The sequence below is a fragment of the Melospiza georgiana genome, chromosome 24, assembly GCF_028018845.1.
Source record: "Melospiza georgiana isolate bMelGeo1 chromosome 24, bMelGeo1.pri, whole genome shotgun sequence".
Classification (NCBI taxonomy): domain Eukaryota; kingdom Metazoa; phylum Chordata; class Aves; order Passeriformes; family Passerellidae; genus Melospiza; species Melospiza georgiana.
In genome coordinates this window covers 7,858,323-7,871,263 of record NC_080453.1, presented here as the reverse complement: position 1 = coordinate 7,871,263, position 12,941 = coordinate 7,858,323, and the positions used below count along the sequence as shown (strand labels likewise).

Sequence of the window (12,941 nt, the reverse complement as noted above, 5' to 3'; positions counted from 1 at the left end):
TTTTTTATATTCTAGATAGGGAGATATTTGTCTAATTGGGCCACAGAGAAAATTCTATATGAAATTCCTGTGATTGCTGTAGATGAGCACTGTGAGGCAGGCACACCTGCAAACCCCCGGGGCTCGGCGCTGCCCCCGCCGCTCCTCCCGGTGCTCACGGAGCTCCCCGAGCCCTCACGGCGCTTTTTTGGGCCACTTTGCCACGATTTCGGTCAAAGCCCCGCTTCTGGGGTGTCCCTTGTTGTGGAACGAATAAATGCACCTGTGCAGGTGTCCGGCTGTGCTGTGCTGTACCGGGGCTGATCGGTGACCTTGGGAGGGGCTCCCGGTGCCCGGTAACGGCGGCGCGCGCGGGGCGTGCTGGGAATTGTAGTTTCCGGGGTGGGCGTGCGCAGGGCATGCTGGGAGTTGTAGGCCACGCTTTTCCTCCTCCTCTAACCCCTTCCCTTCCTCCTCTTCCTCCTCATCTCTTTTTTCTTCCAGAGCAGGGCGGGAATTGTCCTCAGGGCCGCCATGCGCGAGGCATGCCGGGAGTTGTAGGCCGCGGTTTCCCTTTCCCATCTTCTTCTTTCCCAACCGCGGGGCATGGCGGTAGTTATAGGATAGAATTTCCTTCCTCCTTCCCTTCCTCCTCCTCTTCCTTCCTCATCCTCTTCTCCTTCCAGTCCTACAGAGCTGCAGTTCCTGTGGTGGGCCCCCGCGCTGGGCATGCCGGGAGCTGTAGTTCTGTGCCCGCTCTGTCGCGGAGCATGCCGGGAGCTGTAGTTGCTATGGGCACCCCCGCGCTGAGCATGCCGGGAGCTGTAGTCCCCTCCGCGCCTCCCGCCGCGCTTGCCGCGTCTCCCCGGTGCTTCCCGGCAGCCCCCGCGCGGCGGGCGCTGATTGGGCGGCGGCGCGGGCGGGCGCACGCGCGGCCGTTGGAGGCCCCGGGCCGAGCCGCTCCCTCAGCGCCGGTACCGCCGGAACCGCCACAACCGCCGCCACAGCGGCACCGGCCGGGCACCGGCACCCAGCGCCCCGCCGATGCGCCGGGCCCCCGTTGGCTGAGGAGCGAGGCGACACCTGCGTCAGACCGCCGGCGCTGACGTCACGGGGTGCGCGCGTGACGTCACGGCGGTTCGGGGAGGGGGCAGCGCGGGGCCGCTTTAACGGGGGGGGCGGAGGCGGGAGCTAGGCCGCGCCCGGGGCTATAACGGGGCTGGGGGGCGTTGGAACGCGGGCAGCGGGGCTGGGCTGGGCGGGCCGGGGCTGCCGGTGCCGGGCGAGCCATGGGCCGGGGTCTCCCGGGGCTGGGTCACCGCCGAACCCCGTTATCCCCCCGTACCCCGGTTATTATCGCCTCCGCACCCCGGTTATTATCGCCCCCGTATCCCGGTTATTATCGCCCCCATATCCTGGTTGTTATCACCCCTGTATCCCTGTTATTATCGGCCCCCGGTTCTCGCCCCCGTGCCCGGTTCTGGCCCCGGAGCTGCCCCGGTGCAGCAGCGGAAAAGCAGCGCCCTGGGCGCGGGGCAGGTGCCGGTGAAGGCGAAGGGCGCTGCCCCGGACACCCACACGTGGGTGCTGCCCCGGGCCGGGCTCTGGCGCCGCTGTGCCCGCGGGTTTGCCTTCCCGGAGCCCCGGTAACTCCCGGTATAACCGGGGACTCTTCTTTCCTTCGGGACCGGCAGCATCAGCACCCCCAGCTCCTCATCAGGGGGATAAAGGGAAGGCTGAGAACATCCAAACCCCTCCGGGGATGAGGATGAGGATGAGCTGGGATTTCAGGCAGGGAATTCAGCAGGAATTGAGCTCTGTGTTGTGCCAGCTCTGATTTCTGGGTCAGGTTTGAAATCCCAGATTTGGGAAGGACAGAAGTGGTTGAGGGGGATATTCCCAGTGGGAAAATTCTGTTATCTGTGGGTTGGGAGATTCCACCAGGAATTATCCTGACACAACTGAGAATCAAGAGATGCTTTCCTCAGCACTGAGCTGCTCCTTCCTCCTGACTCCTAAAATCCTGCAGATGTCCTCAAAACCTCTCCCTTGTGTCTCTGCAGAGCCTGAGAGGGTGCAAAGGCTGTGATGAAGAACCAGGGAGTGGAGGCCAAGGCAGCTCCACGTCCTTCCAGAACGAGCAGCGGGATGGGGCTGGAAGAGGGAGACTCACCAGAGGCTGCAGCTCCCCCAGAAGGTGGGGAGAAAATCCTGCGTTTCCAGGACAGAAAATTCTGATTTTCCAGCCCAGAAAATCCTGCGTTTCCAGGCCAGGAAATCTAGGTTTTCCAGGACAGAAAATCCTGGGTTTCCAGACCAGGAAATCTAGGTTTTCCAGGACAGAAAATCCTGGGTTTCCAGACCAGGAAATCTAGGTTTTCCAGGACAGAAAATCCTGGGTTTCCAGGACAGAAAATTCTGGTTTTCCAGCCCAGAAAATCCTGGGTTTCCAGACCAGGAAATCTAGTCTTTCCAGGACAGAAAATCCTGGGTTTCCTGGGAAAAAAAAATGTGGTTTTTCAAGGGCAGGAAATCCTGGGCTTCCAGGCCAGAAAATCCTGGATTTCCTGGGCATAAAGTTGTGGTTTTTCAAGGCCAGAAAATCCTGGGTTTCCTGGGCAGAAAATCCTGGTTTTCCTGAGCAGAAAATCCTGGTTTTCCAGGCAGAAAATTATGATTTTTCAAGGGTAGGAAATACTGGTTTTCCTGGGCAGAGAATCCTGGTTTCCCTGACAAAAAAATCCTGGGCTTCCAGGCCAGAAAATCCTGGTTTTCCTGAGCAGAAAATCCTGGATTTCCAGAGCAGAAAATCCTGGGTTTCCAGGGCAGAGAATCTTGCTTTTTCTAGGCCAGAAAATCCTGGTTTTCCAGAGCAGAAAATCCTGGTTTTCCAGGGCAAAAAAAATCCAGGTTTTTCTGGCCAGAAAATCCTGTATTTCCAGGCCAGAAAGTCCTGGTTTTCCAGATCAGAAAATCCAGGTTTTCCTGGGCAGAAAGTCCTGGTTTCCCTGGCCAGGAAATTCTGGGTTTCCAGGCAGAAAATCCTGGTTTTCCAGATCAGAAAATCCTGGATTTCCAGGATAGAAAATCCTGGTTTTCTAGGCTAGAAAATCCCGTTTTTCCAGGCAGAAAATCCTGGTTTTCCAGGGCAGAAAAACCTTGTTTTTTCCCTGTTTCTGTGTGTGTGCATCCTGGAGGAGCTCCCCTCTGCCTGCTGCCAGGATCCAGGATTCTGCCTGCTCCATCCCTGTTTGATCCCAGCTGCTCCTACCCAGGTTTCAAATCCATTCTCATGCTAAAAATCCCAGCCCTGGATCTTCCAATTCCTCTGGGAGGGAAAAGCTCACGCACAACCTGCTTTCCTTAAAATAAAAAATAGGAGAGAGGGGGGAATTCTCCCTCTTGACAGATGTCAGGGGCTTGGTCATGCTCTGCTGATCAAAGGAGAGGCTGGTGGGAATGGAACAAAGCAATTTATCCAGCCAGGAAAAAGCTCCCATTCCCTGCAGGGTGAGAGGAGGGGGGAAAACCTCAATTTATAGGAATGTGCCCCCCTTGATGGAGTGACAAAACTGTCTTTTGTCCCCTTAAAAAGGAAATAAGCTCAGAAATTTCTTTAATTACATAAAAAAGAAATCTCATAGGACTTGGGGGATTTCACCTCAAATTTAAGGATGGACAGTTGGACAGGAGGCAAAAATTGTCTGAGCAATTTACTAGAAAAGAAGAGAATAAATAAAGTAATTGTTTTTGTTTTACCTGTTTTTGTTTTACCTGTCCAGGTGTTTTACCTGGAGCAAGAACCTCTTGCACCTGGCTGGGTTTTTCTCTGTAAAGATTTTTTTAATTTTACCTTTTATTAAATCTGGTTTTTCCCCTATTTCTGTATCCCTGGAGGAGTTCCCTTCTCCTGCCTGCTGCCAGGATGTTCTAGCTGCTCTTTGCCAGGTTTCAAATCCATTCTCACGCTAAAAAACCCTAAAAAAAAAAAATAATAAAGAGGAGAGAGGAGGGAATTCTGCCTTTTGACAGATGTCAGGGACTTGGTTTCTAACACTCCCACAGAAACCACCCCTGCTGATTTTATACCTCCAAAGGTAGCTGAACTATTTTGGGTGTGACATAAACCTCCAAGAGGAGAATAAATCAATTAATAAATTAATTCTTTTGTGTGTTTTTTTTCCCCTCCCAGCTCCCCAGGAAGATCCCAAATCCTCTCGCGACGTCTCGGAGGAGCTGAGCCGGCAGCTGGAGGACATCCTGAGCACCTACTGTGTGGATGCCAGCCAGGAGAACCCAGGGGAGGATGGGGGGCACGGGGAGCCCCCCGAGGAGCCCGACAAGGGCCGCAGTGACTCCCCCAGGAACGGGGAGCAGGAGCCGGGGGGCCCCGAGATCAACGGGGAGAAGGAGAACTCCAAGGGCAGCGAGGAGTTCCGGCCTGGCGAGGAGGCTGGGGACAGGGACCAGAAGAAAGCTCAGGAGAAGAAGAAGGCCAAGGGTTTAGGTGAGAGATTTTCAACTCCTGAAGGGTTTAGGTGAGAGATTTCCTGCTCCCCAAGGGTTTAGGTGAGAGATTTTCAACTCCTGAGGGGTTTAGGTGAGAGATTCCCTGCTCCCCAAGGGTTTCGGGGAGAGATTTTCAACTCCACAGGGGTTTAGGTGAAAGACTTCCTGTTCCTCAGGGGAAAAGGAAATTTAGGGGAAGGATTCCCTGCTCCTCAAAGGTTTAGATGAAGGAGTCTCTGCTCCCCAAGGGTTTAAATAAGGGATTCCCAGATCCCTAAGGGTTTAGGGGAGGGATTCCCAGGTCCCTAGGCGTTATGGAGGAGGATTCCCACCTCCTCAGGGGTTTAGGGGAAGGATTCTCTGCTCCCCAGGGGTTAAGGGGAAGAATTCCCAGCTCTCCAAATGTTATGGGGAAGGATTCCCTGCTTCCCAAGGGTTTAGGTGAAGGATTTCCAACTCCCCAGGAGTTTAGGTAAAGGATTCCCAGCTCCTCAAGGGTTATGGGGAAGGATTCCCAGCTCCTCATGGGTTTAGATGAAGGATTCTCTGCCCCGCAAGGGTTTAAGTGAAAGATTCTCTGCTCCCCAAGGGTTATGGGGAAAGATTTCCAGCTCCCCAAGGGTTTAGGTGAAGGATTCCCTGCTCCCCAAGGGTTTAGGGGAAGGATTCCCAGCTCCCCAAGGGTTTAGGTGAAGGATTCCCTGCTCCAGCTGTCCCTGAGGATATCAGTGCATGGATAAATGGATTTTATCCATTTAAAATGGATAAAATTTGGGATAAGTGGATTTTATCCACTGGGGGAAGTCAGAGCCTTGGATGGGTTTGGGAACATCCTCCTGTTTTGTTCTGGACCCACTGCAGCCTCTGAATTCTGTGGGTTTCTCTTCTGCTGGGCACAGCCCAGGGATGGTTTTCCCTTCCAAAATTTTCAACAAAATCCACCTGCTCCATGGAAGATCCTGGGAACCTGCTCAGCCCCTCCTTTTTCCACCTTTCCATTCCAGATCTCTGTGTAAACCCATTTTTATCCCATTGATTGCACCATTCCCATTCCATGTCCCCTTTCCAGGCAAGGAAATCACTTTGCTGATGCAGACCCTGAACACCCTGAGCACGTCAGAGGAGAAGCTGGCAGCTCTGTGCAAGAAATACGCTGAGCTGGTGAGTGCTGGGGCTGGGGGAGGCAGGAGGGCCCTTGGGGAGGGACATTCCAGGGTCACACTGGGGCCTTGTGGTGTCCTGGGATCCCTGCAGGGCTGGATCCCTGCCCAGGAGAGCCTGGGTGGTGCTGGCTGAAGTCTGGTGGTGTTTGTGCAAGGAATTTTGGCAAATCTGGGTGTAAGAGCTCAGTTTCAGCCTGATGCCACATTTAACCAGAGGCAAGGTGGAATTCCAAGCATGGATGGAGGTTTGGGGCTGCATGTCCATGTCCAGAGTGCCCCATCTGTGGCTTTTCCCTGTGCTGGGGGAACGTGGAGCTCCTTCCAATTCCAGCAGGGTGGGAATTGAGGAAGGAGAAAATCCCTTGGGCTCTGTGTCACTGCTGCTCTGCCCTGAGGTGTCACAAAGCTGCTGGCCTTGGGGCACAGCCAGATGGTGTCACCTCAGGGGGGCAAATGGTGTCCCCTCAGGAGGGTAAATGGGGTCCCTTCAGGAAGGAAGATGATGTCCCCTCAGCAGGGAAGGTGGTGTCCCCTCAGATGTCCCCTCATGGGGATAGATGGTGTCCCCTTGGGAGGGCTGATGGTGTCCCCTCATGAGGGTAAATGGTGTCCCCTCAGGAAGGAAGATGGTGTCCCCTCAGGTGTCCCCTCAGGGCGGTAGATGGTGTCCCCTCACAGGGCAGATGGTGTCCCTTGGCGGGGAGGATGCTGTCCCCTCAGCAGGGAAGGTGGTGTCCCCTCATGGGGGCAGATGGTGTCCCCTCGGGAGGGCTGATGGTGTCCCCTCAGGTGTCCCCTCAGGAGGGTTAATGGTGTCTCCTTGGGAGGGAAAATGGTGTCCCCTCAGGAAGGAAGATGGTGTCCCCTCGGGGGAAGAAATTGTGTCCCCTCAGGTGTCTCCTCAGGAGGGTGGATGGTGTCCCCTCACAGGGCAGATGGTGTCCCCTCAGGAGGGAAGGTGGTGTCCCCTCAGGTGTCCCCTCAGGAGGGCTGATGGTGTCCCCTCAGGAGGGTGGATGGTGTCCCCTCACAGGGCAGATGGTGTCCCCTCATGGGGGGGAAATTGTGTCCCCTCAGGTGTCTCCTCAGGAGGTCTGATGGTGTCCCCTCACAAGGCAGATGGTGTCCCTTAGCGGGGAAGGTGGTGTCCCCTCATGGGGGCAGATGGTGTCCCCTCAGGTGTCCCCTCATGAGGGTTAATGGTGTCTCCTTGGGAGGGAAAATGGCGTCCCCTCAGGAAGGAAGATGGTGTCCCCTCAGAGGGGGAAATTGTGTCCCCTCAGGTGTCTCCTCAGGAGGGTGGATGGTATCCCCTCACAGGGCAGATGGTGTCCCCTCAGGAAGGAAGATGGTGTCCCCTCAGGGGGGGAAATTGTGTCCCCTCAGGTGTCTCCTCAGGAGGGTGGATGGTATCCCCTCACAGGGCAGATGGTGTCCCCTCAGGAGGGAAGGTGGTGTCCCCTCAGCAGGGAAGGTGGTGTCCCCTCAGGTGTCCCCTCAGGAGGGCTGATGGTGTCCCCTCACAGGGCAGATGGTGTCCCCTCAGGAGGGAAGGTGGTGTCCCCTCAGGTGTCCCCTCAGGAGGGCTGATGGTGTCCCCCTGAGGCGGGGACGCCTCTGCCCTGCTGCCCCTCAGCCTGTGCTCCCCTGTGGCAGCTGGAGGAGCACAGGACCTCGCAGAAGCAGATGAGGATGCTGCAGAAGAAGCAGAGCCAGCTGGTGCAGGAGAAGGATCACCTGCAGAGCGAGCACAGCAAGGCCATCCTGGCGCGCAGCAAACTGGAGAGCCTGTGCCGGGAGCTGCAGCGGCACAACCGCACCCTCAAGGTGCTCCATGATCCTTGCCCACCCCTGGAACCCTCCCCAGGAGCCACCTGGCACCCTCACCCCTCTGGGACAGGGCTTGGAGTCTGGGGTTGGGTCTGCAGTGTCTGAGTTGTTGTTTCAGGGTTTGTGCCCTGAAGGGAGGGAAGGGGGAGAACCCAGAATCCTTTCCTGAGGGATGGAAGGAGTCATGGGGGGCTGAATTCATTGGGAACATCATTTTAGGAAGTTTTCCTGATGGATATAAGGAATTATGGGAGGCTGAAGGTGTTGGGAATATCATTTTGGGAAGATTTCCTGAGGGATATAAGGACATAATTTTGGGAAATTTTTCTTATAAGGAATAATGGGAGTCTGGATAGGTTGGGAACATAACTTCGGGAAGTTTTTCTTTTGGAAATAAGGAAAAATGGGAGGCTGAATGGGTTGGAAACATCATTTAGGGAAGTTTTCCTGATGGATATAAGGAATCATAGGAGGCTGAATAGGTTGGGAACATAATTTTGGGAAGATTTCCTAATGGATGTAAGAACATCATTTTGGGAAGTTTTCCTGATGGATATAAGGACATCATTTTGGGAAGTTTTCCTGAGAGATATAAGGAATAATGGAGGCTGAATGCATTGGGAACATTTAGGGAAGTTTTCCTCATGGATATAAGAACATCATTTTGGGAAGTTTTTGTTATGGAAATAAGGAAAAATGAGAGGCTGAATTCATTTGGAACATCATTTGGGGAAGTTTTCCTCATGGATGTAAGGAATAACGGGAGTCTGGCTAAGTTGGAAACACAATTTTGGGAAGCTCCTCCCTTAGCTGTCCCATCCCTGCCGCAGGAGGAGGGCGTGCAGCGTGCCAGGGAGGAGGAGGAGAAGAGGAAGGAGGTGACCTCTCACTTCCAGGTGACCCTGAACGACATCCAGCTGCAGATGGAGCAGCACAACGAGCGCAACTCGAAGCTGCGCCAGGAGAACATGGAGCTGGCCGAGAGGCTCAAGAAGCTCATCGAGCAGTACGAGCTCAGGGAGGAGGTGGGTCAGCTTCTCCCACACCTCTGCTGGCCACAGGGGCTCTGGGATACAGAAAACTTGTTTTTCTTAGCTTGGGCAGTCAGCAGAGTCAGGGTTCTTTTGTGTTTATTGCTTATTATTTCTTATTTTTAACGTTATTTTTTCTGGCTCGCCCTAGGTCTGTCTGGCAGGGTTGAGGCACACTGCTTGCCTCACTGCTTGTCTTTATACTAAAAACTACATGTTACTTAAACATGTAGTTTAAAAAAATACACTACAATATTTACAATTACTTCCCAATACCTATTACCTATGCCAGACAGTGAATTTCTACTCTAAACCAATCCAAAAGTGCCACCATCACAGCAGAAGATGGAGGCCAAGAAGAAGAAGGAGAAAGGCTGGACACACCCAGATTTCTCCATCTTGCCCCCTGAACCCCCATTCTAAAAACACCAAAACATCTATTTTTCACCCTGTGATAAATTCACTGTCATTCTACTTGAACTCTCTTGACTTGTAATTCTTCATATAAAGGTGGGAATTGTTTTTTCCAAGGGCTAAATCAAAGGCACAGGGCTCTGGGGCTCAGTGCCAAGGTCTCTGAGCCCCCTGGGCAGGGCTTGGAGCCCTTTGGGGCAGCCAGAGGAATTTCCTGCATCCTGACACTTTTGTTTTCAAGGTTACTTGTTATTTCTTGTTTATAACATTCTTTTTCTGACTTGCCCTAGTCTGTTTGCAGGTCAGGTTGAGGCACACTGGTGTCATCTTTTTATACTAAAAACTACATCTACAATATTTAAAATTACTTCCCAATACCTATTACCTATGTTAGACAGTGAGCTTCTACTCTAAACCAATCTAAAAGTGCCACCATCACAGCAGGAGATGGAGGCCAAGAAGAAGAAGGAGAAAGAAGAGCCTAAGTGTGTCCAGTCTGTCTTGCTTCTTGAACTCTCATTCTAAAAACTTCAAAAATCTATTTTTCACTCTGTGATTAACTATTATTCTACTTAAACTCTCTTGACTTGTAATTCTTCATATAAAGGTGGGAATTATTTTTTTCTAAGAGCTAAAATGGAAGGCACAGGTGGTTTTGACTCTGGGGCAGGAGCTGGAGCCCTTTAGGGCAGGCAGAGGAGTTTCCTGGTCAGCACTGGGAGCTTTTCCTGCTGCTCTGGGTGTGCCCTGAGCTCTGCTGTCCCCCTGCAGCACATTGACAAGGTGTTCAAGCACAAGGAGCTGCAGCAGCAGCTGGTGGATGCCAAACTGCAGCAGGCCCAGGAGATGCTGAAGGAGGCAGAGGAGAGGCACCAGCGGGAGAAGGATTTTGTAAGTGTTGGAGCAGCTGATTGAGGCACTTTTGGGGTCTTGGTGTGGGTCCCTGGGTGTTATCCCAGATGTTGGCATGTCCAGGAGCCAGGCTGGAGCTCTGCTGAGCTCCTTGTGCCTCTCCTGAGCAGGAGAGCATCCCCAGATAATTCTTTGCCCTCCTTCCCCAGCTGCTGAAGGAAGCTGTGGAATCCCAGAGGATGTGTGAGCTGATGAAGCAGCAGGAGACCCACCTCAAGCAGCAGGTGAGTTCCCTGCTCAGCTTATTTTGTTTGGGGATTTCCCTCCCTCCTTCCCTGAACAACCCAAAGTTCTTTAATCTGGAAAAGAGGAGCAGCATCCTTGCTGGGTTTGGCTTTGTGAGCTGAGCCTTTGTTCAGGGGCTGTTTCCCAGTGCTGGGAGCAGTCATGGGATCAGCCAGGAGGAGTTTGTGGAGCTCTCTGCTCTCAGGATGTTTCCCTGGGACAGAATTTGCCTTTGGCAGAGCAGCTCCTGCTGTTTGTCCTTGTGCCAGGGCTGGGCTCTCCCCTCTCCAGCCCTGCTGCCATCAGCTCCCTGTCTCTCCACAGCTGGCTCTGTACACTGAGAAGTTTGAGGAGTTCCAGAACACCCTTTCCAAAAGCAGTGAAGTGTTCACAACGTTCAAACAGGAGATGGAGAAGGTGGGTGATGCTTTTTTTCCCCCAGCTCCAAATTTCAGTTCATTTTAAGTCTACACCCAAAATTTGGGGTGACACATGAGGACCTGTGGGATGTCACTGCACTGCTCTCCCTGGGGTTGGTTTATTTTGATTCCTGTGGGGATCAGGACATGTTGTGACTCCATTTGTGCTTCTGTAGATGACCAAGAAAATCAAGAAGCTGGAGAAGGAGACCACCATGTACCGCTCCCGCTGGGAGAGCAGCAACAAGGCCCTGCTGGAGATGGCAGAGGAGGTGAGGGGAGGCTGGGGGGCAGCTGGGGACAGGACAGGCCCTGCCTGGGTGCTCTGTGAGTGCACAGGGAGGAGGAGGAAGCTCCTGGGTGCTTTGGGCATTGAGGGTTTGCTTGGTTTCCCCAGAATCAGTCATGGAATGGTTTGGGTTGAAAGGGACCTTAAAGTTCATCCTATTCCAGCCCCTGCAAGGATACCTTAAATTGTCCCAGGTTTCTCCTGGGATAAGTGTCCTGGGATAAGCCTGGCCTTGGACACTTGCAGGGATGGAGCAGCCCCAGCTTCTCTGGGCACGCTGTGCAAGGGCCTTACACCCTCACAGGGAGGAATTTCACCCCAATATCCCACCTAACCCTGCTCTCCCTGCACTTCAAACCTGTTCCTGTTCTCTCCTATCATCTGCCATGGGCAGAGACACCTTCAGTTATCCCAGGTTTGTCCAAGCCTGGCCTTGGACACTTGCAGGGATCCACAGCTTCTCTGGACACCCTGTGCCAGGGCTTTACACTCTCACAGGGAGGAATTCCATCCCAATATCCCACCTAACCCTGCTCTCCCTGCACTTCAAACCTGTTCCTGTTCTCTCCTATCCCTTTGGGGTTCCACATCTCCCTCTGTGCCTCTCTCCCTGCAGCACAAGGAGTGGGAGCACCCTGTGCAAGGGCCTTACACCCTCACAGGCAGGAATTCCATCCCAGTATCCCACCTAACCCTGCTCTCCCTGAATCCCTGTTCTCTCCTATCCCTTTGGGGTTCCATCTCTCCTGCAGAAAACCCTGCGGGACAAACAAGGAGCTGGAGCACCCTGTGCCACCCCACAGGCAGGAATTTCACCCCAATATCCCACCTAACCCTGCCCTCCCTGCATTTCACACCTATCCCTGTTCTCTCCTGTCCCTTTGGGGTCCCAGCTCTCCCTCTGTGCCTCTCCCCTGCAGAAAACCCTGCGGGACAAGGAGCTGGAGGGGCTGCAGGTGAAGATCCAGCGCCTGGAGAAGCTGTGCCGCGCGCTGCAGACGGAGCGCAACGACCTCAACAAGAAGGTGCAGGACCTGTGTGCCCACACAGAGCTGCTGGAGCCCCTGAAGGAGCCACCACGGGACAGCTCTGAGGCTGCTGCAGATCCCCTGAGCCCGGGAAAGGCCCCACAGAGCCCACAGGATCCCACAGGAAGCCTGGCAGAACTGAGCACGGGGCAGAGCGGGACTGAGCAGGGCACTGACTGAGCCCCAGCTGGGTGAGGGAGGGAGACCTGGGAGCTGCTTTAGATTCCACTCTCCCTGTCCTGGGCCAGCTGGGAAAGGACAGGACACAGCCCTCCTGGGCATGGGAGATTTCCTAGTTTAGGTTTTTGGAGGGATTTTTTTCAAGATTTTATATATATATATACATATATATATATATAAGATATATAAAAATGTGCAGGGCAACACTTTATATCTATGGAAAGAAGCAGAAGGGCCCAGCTCCCTGCCTGTGTGAATATTGAAGATCTGGAGCCTCAGCTGATTGTCCCTCTCACTAAAGGACCTGGGGACAGGCACAGGGACAAGGGACACGCCTCCACCACCACAAGGACTCCACTCTGGAGTGACAGCAGAGCTGGGAGAATTCCAGAACATTCCCAGCACTGGAATCTCCCTCTTCCCCCTGCCAGGCAGGAGGAGCTCCTGGTCTGGCCCTGCTCGTGTGTGAGTTGAGGGCACCAGAGGCCGTTCCCTGCTCTCCATGGGCTCTGTGTCTGCACTGGGGACCAGGAGAAGCAGCAAAAGGAGGTGCCTGGTCCCTCCCTTGGGAATTTTTTGCTCTTGCCAGGCCCTGCCAATCTCAAAACCGCCTTATAATTCACAGTTGCCTCTTTGCTGAACGCACACGTGCACAAAGTGTATTAAACAGTTATCCCAAAGGTCTCATTCCCAAGTGTTGGCATCGTTGTGCACAGGGACTGGGGAGGTGCCCCCCAGCCCTGGAGGCATCCACAGAGCTGGGACTGCAGGAGGATCCAACCTCAGAGCTGTGTGAGCCCCTGGAGCTGCTGCAGGAGGATCAAACCTTGGAGCTGTGTGAGCCCCTGGAGCTGCTGCAGGAGGATCAAACCTTGGAGCTGTGTGAGCTCCTGGAGCTGCTGCAGGAGGATCCAACCTCAGAGCTCTGTGAGTTCCTGGAGCTGCTGCAGGAGGATCCAACC

General features: G+C 53.8%; 1 protein-coding gene across 2 annotated transcripts; it reads left to right on the top strand.

Moving 5' to 3' along the window:
• Positions 1–925: 925 nt before the first annotated feature.
• TXLNA (taxilin alpha) lies at positions 926–12,659 on the top strand. Of its 2 annotated transcripts, none has more exons than XM_058040276.1 (11): positions 926–1,094; positions 2,043–2,176; positions 4,172–4,486; positions 5,558–5,649; positions 7,308–7,478; positions 8,312–8,506; positions 9,698–9,817; positions 9,988–10,062; positions 10,388–10,480; positions 10,659–10,754; positions 11,692–12,659. In XM_058040276.1, the coding sequence occupies exons 2-11, from the start codon at positions 2,068–2,070 to the stop codon at positions 11,977–11,979; spliced, it is 1,554 nt and encodes a 517-aa protein (XP_057896259.1). In that variant the 5' UTR covers positions 926–1,094; positions 2,043–2,067; the 3' UTR covers positions 11,980–12,659. The 2 variants fall into 2 exon arrangements, with proteins under 2 accessions (XP_057896259.1, XP_057896260.1); XM_058040277.1 differs by lacking the exon at positions 11,692–12,659 and adding an exon at positions 11,524–11,630.
• Positions 12,660–12,941: the final 282 nt, after the last annotated feature.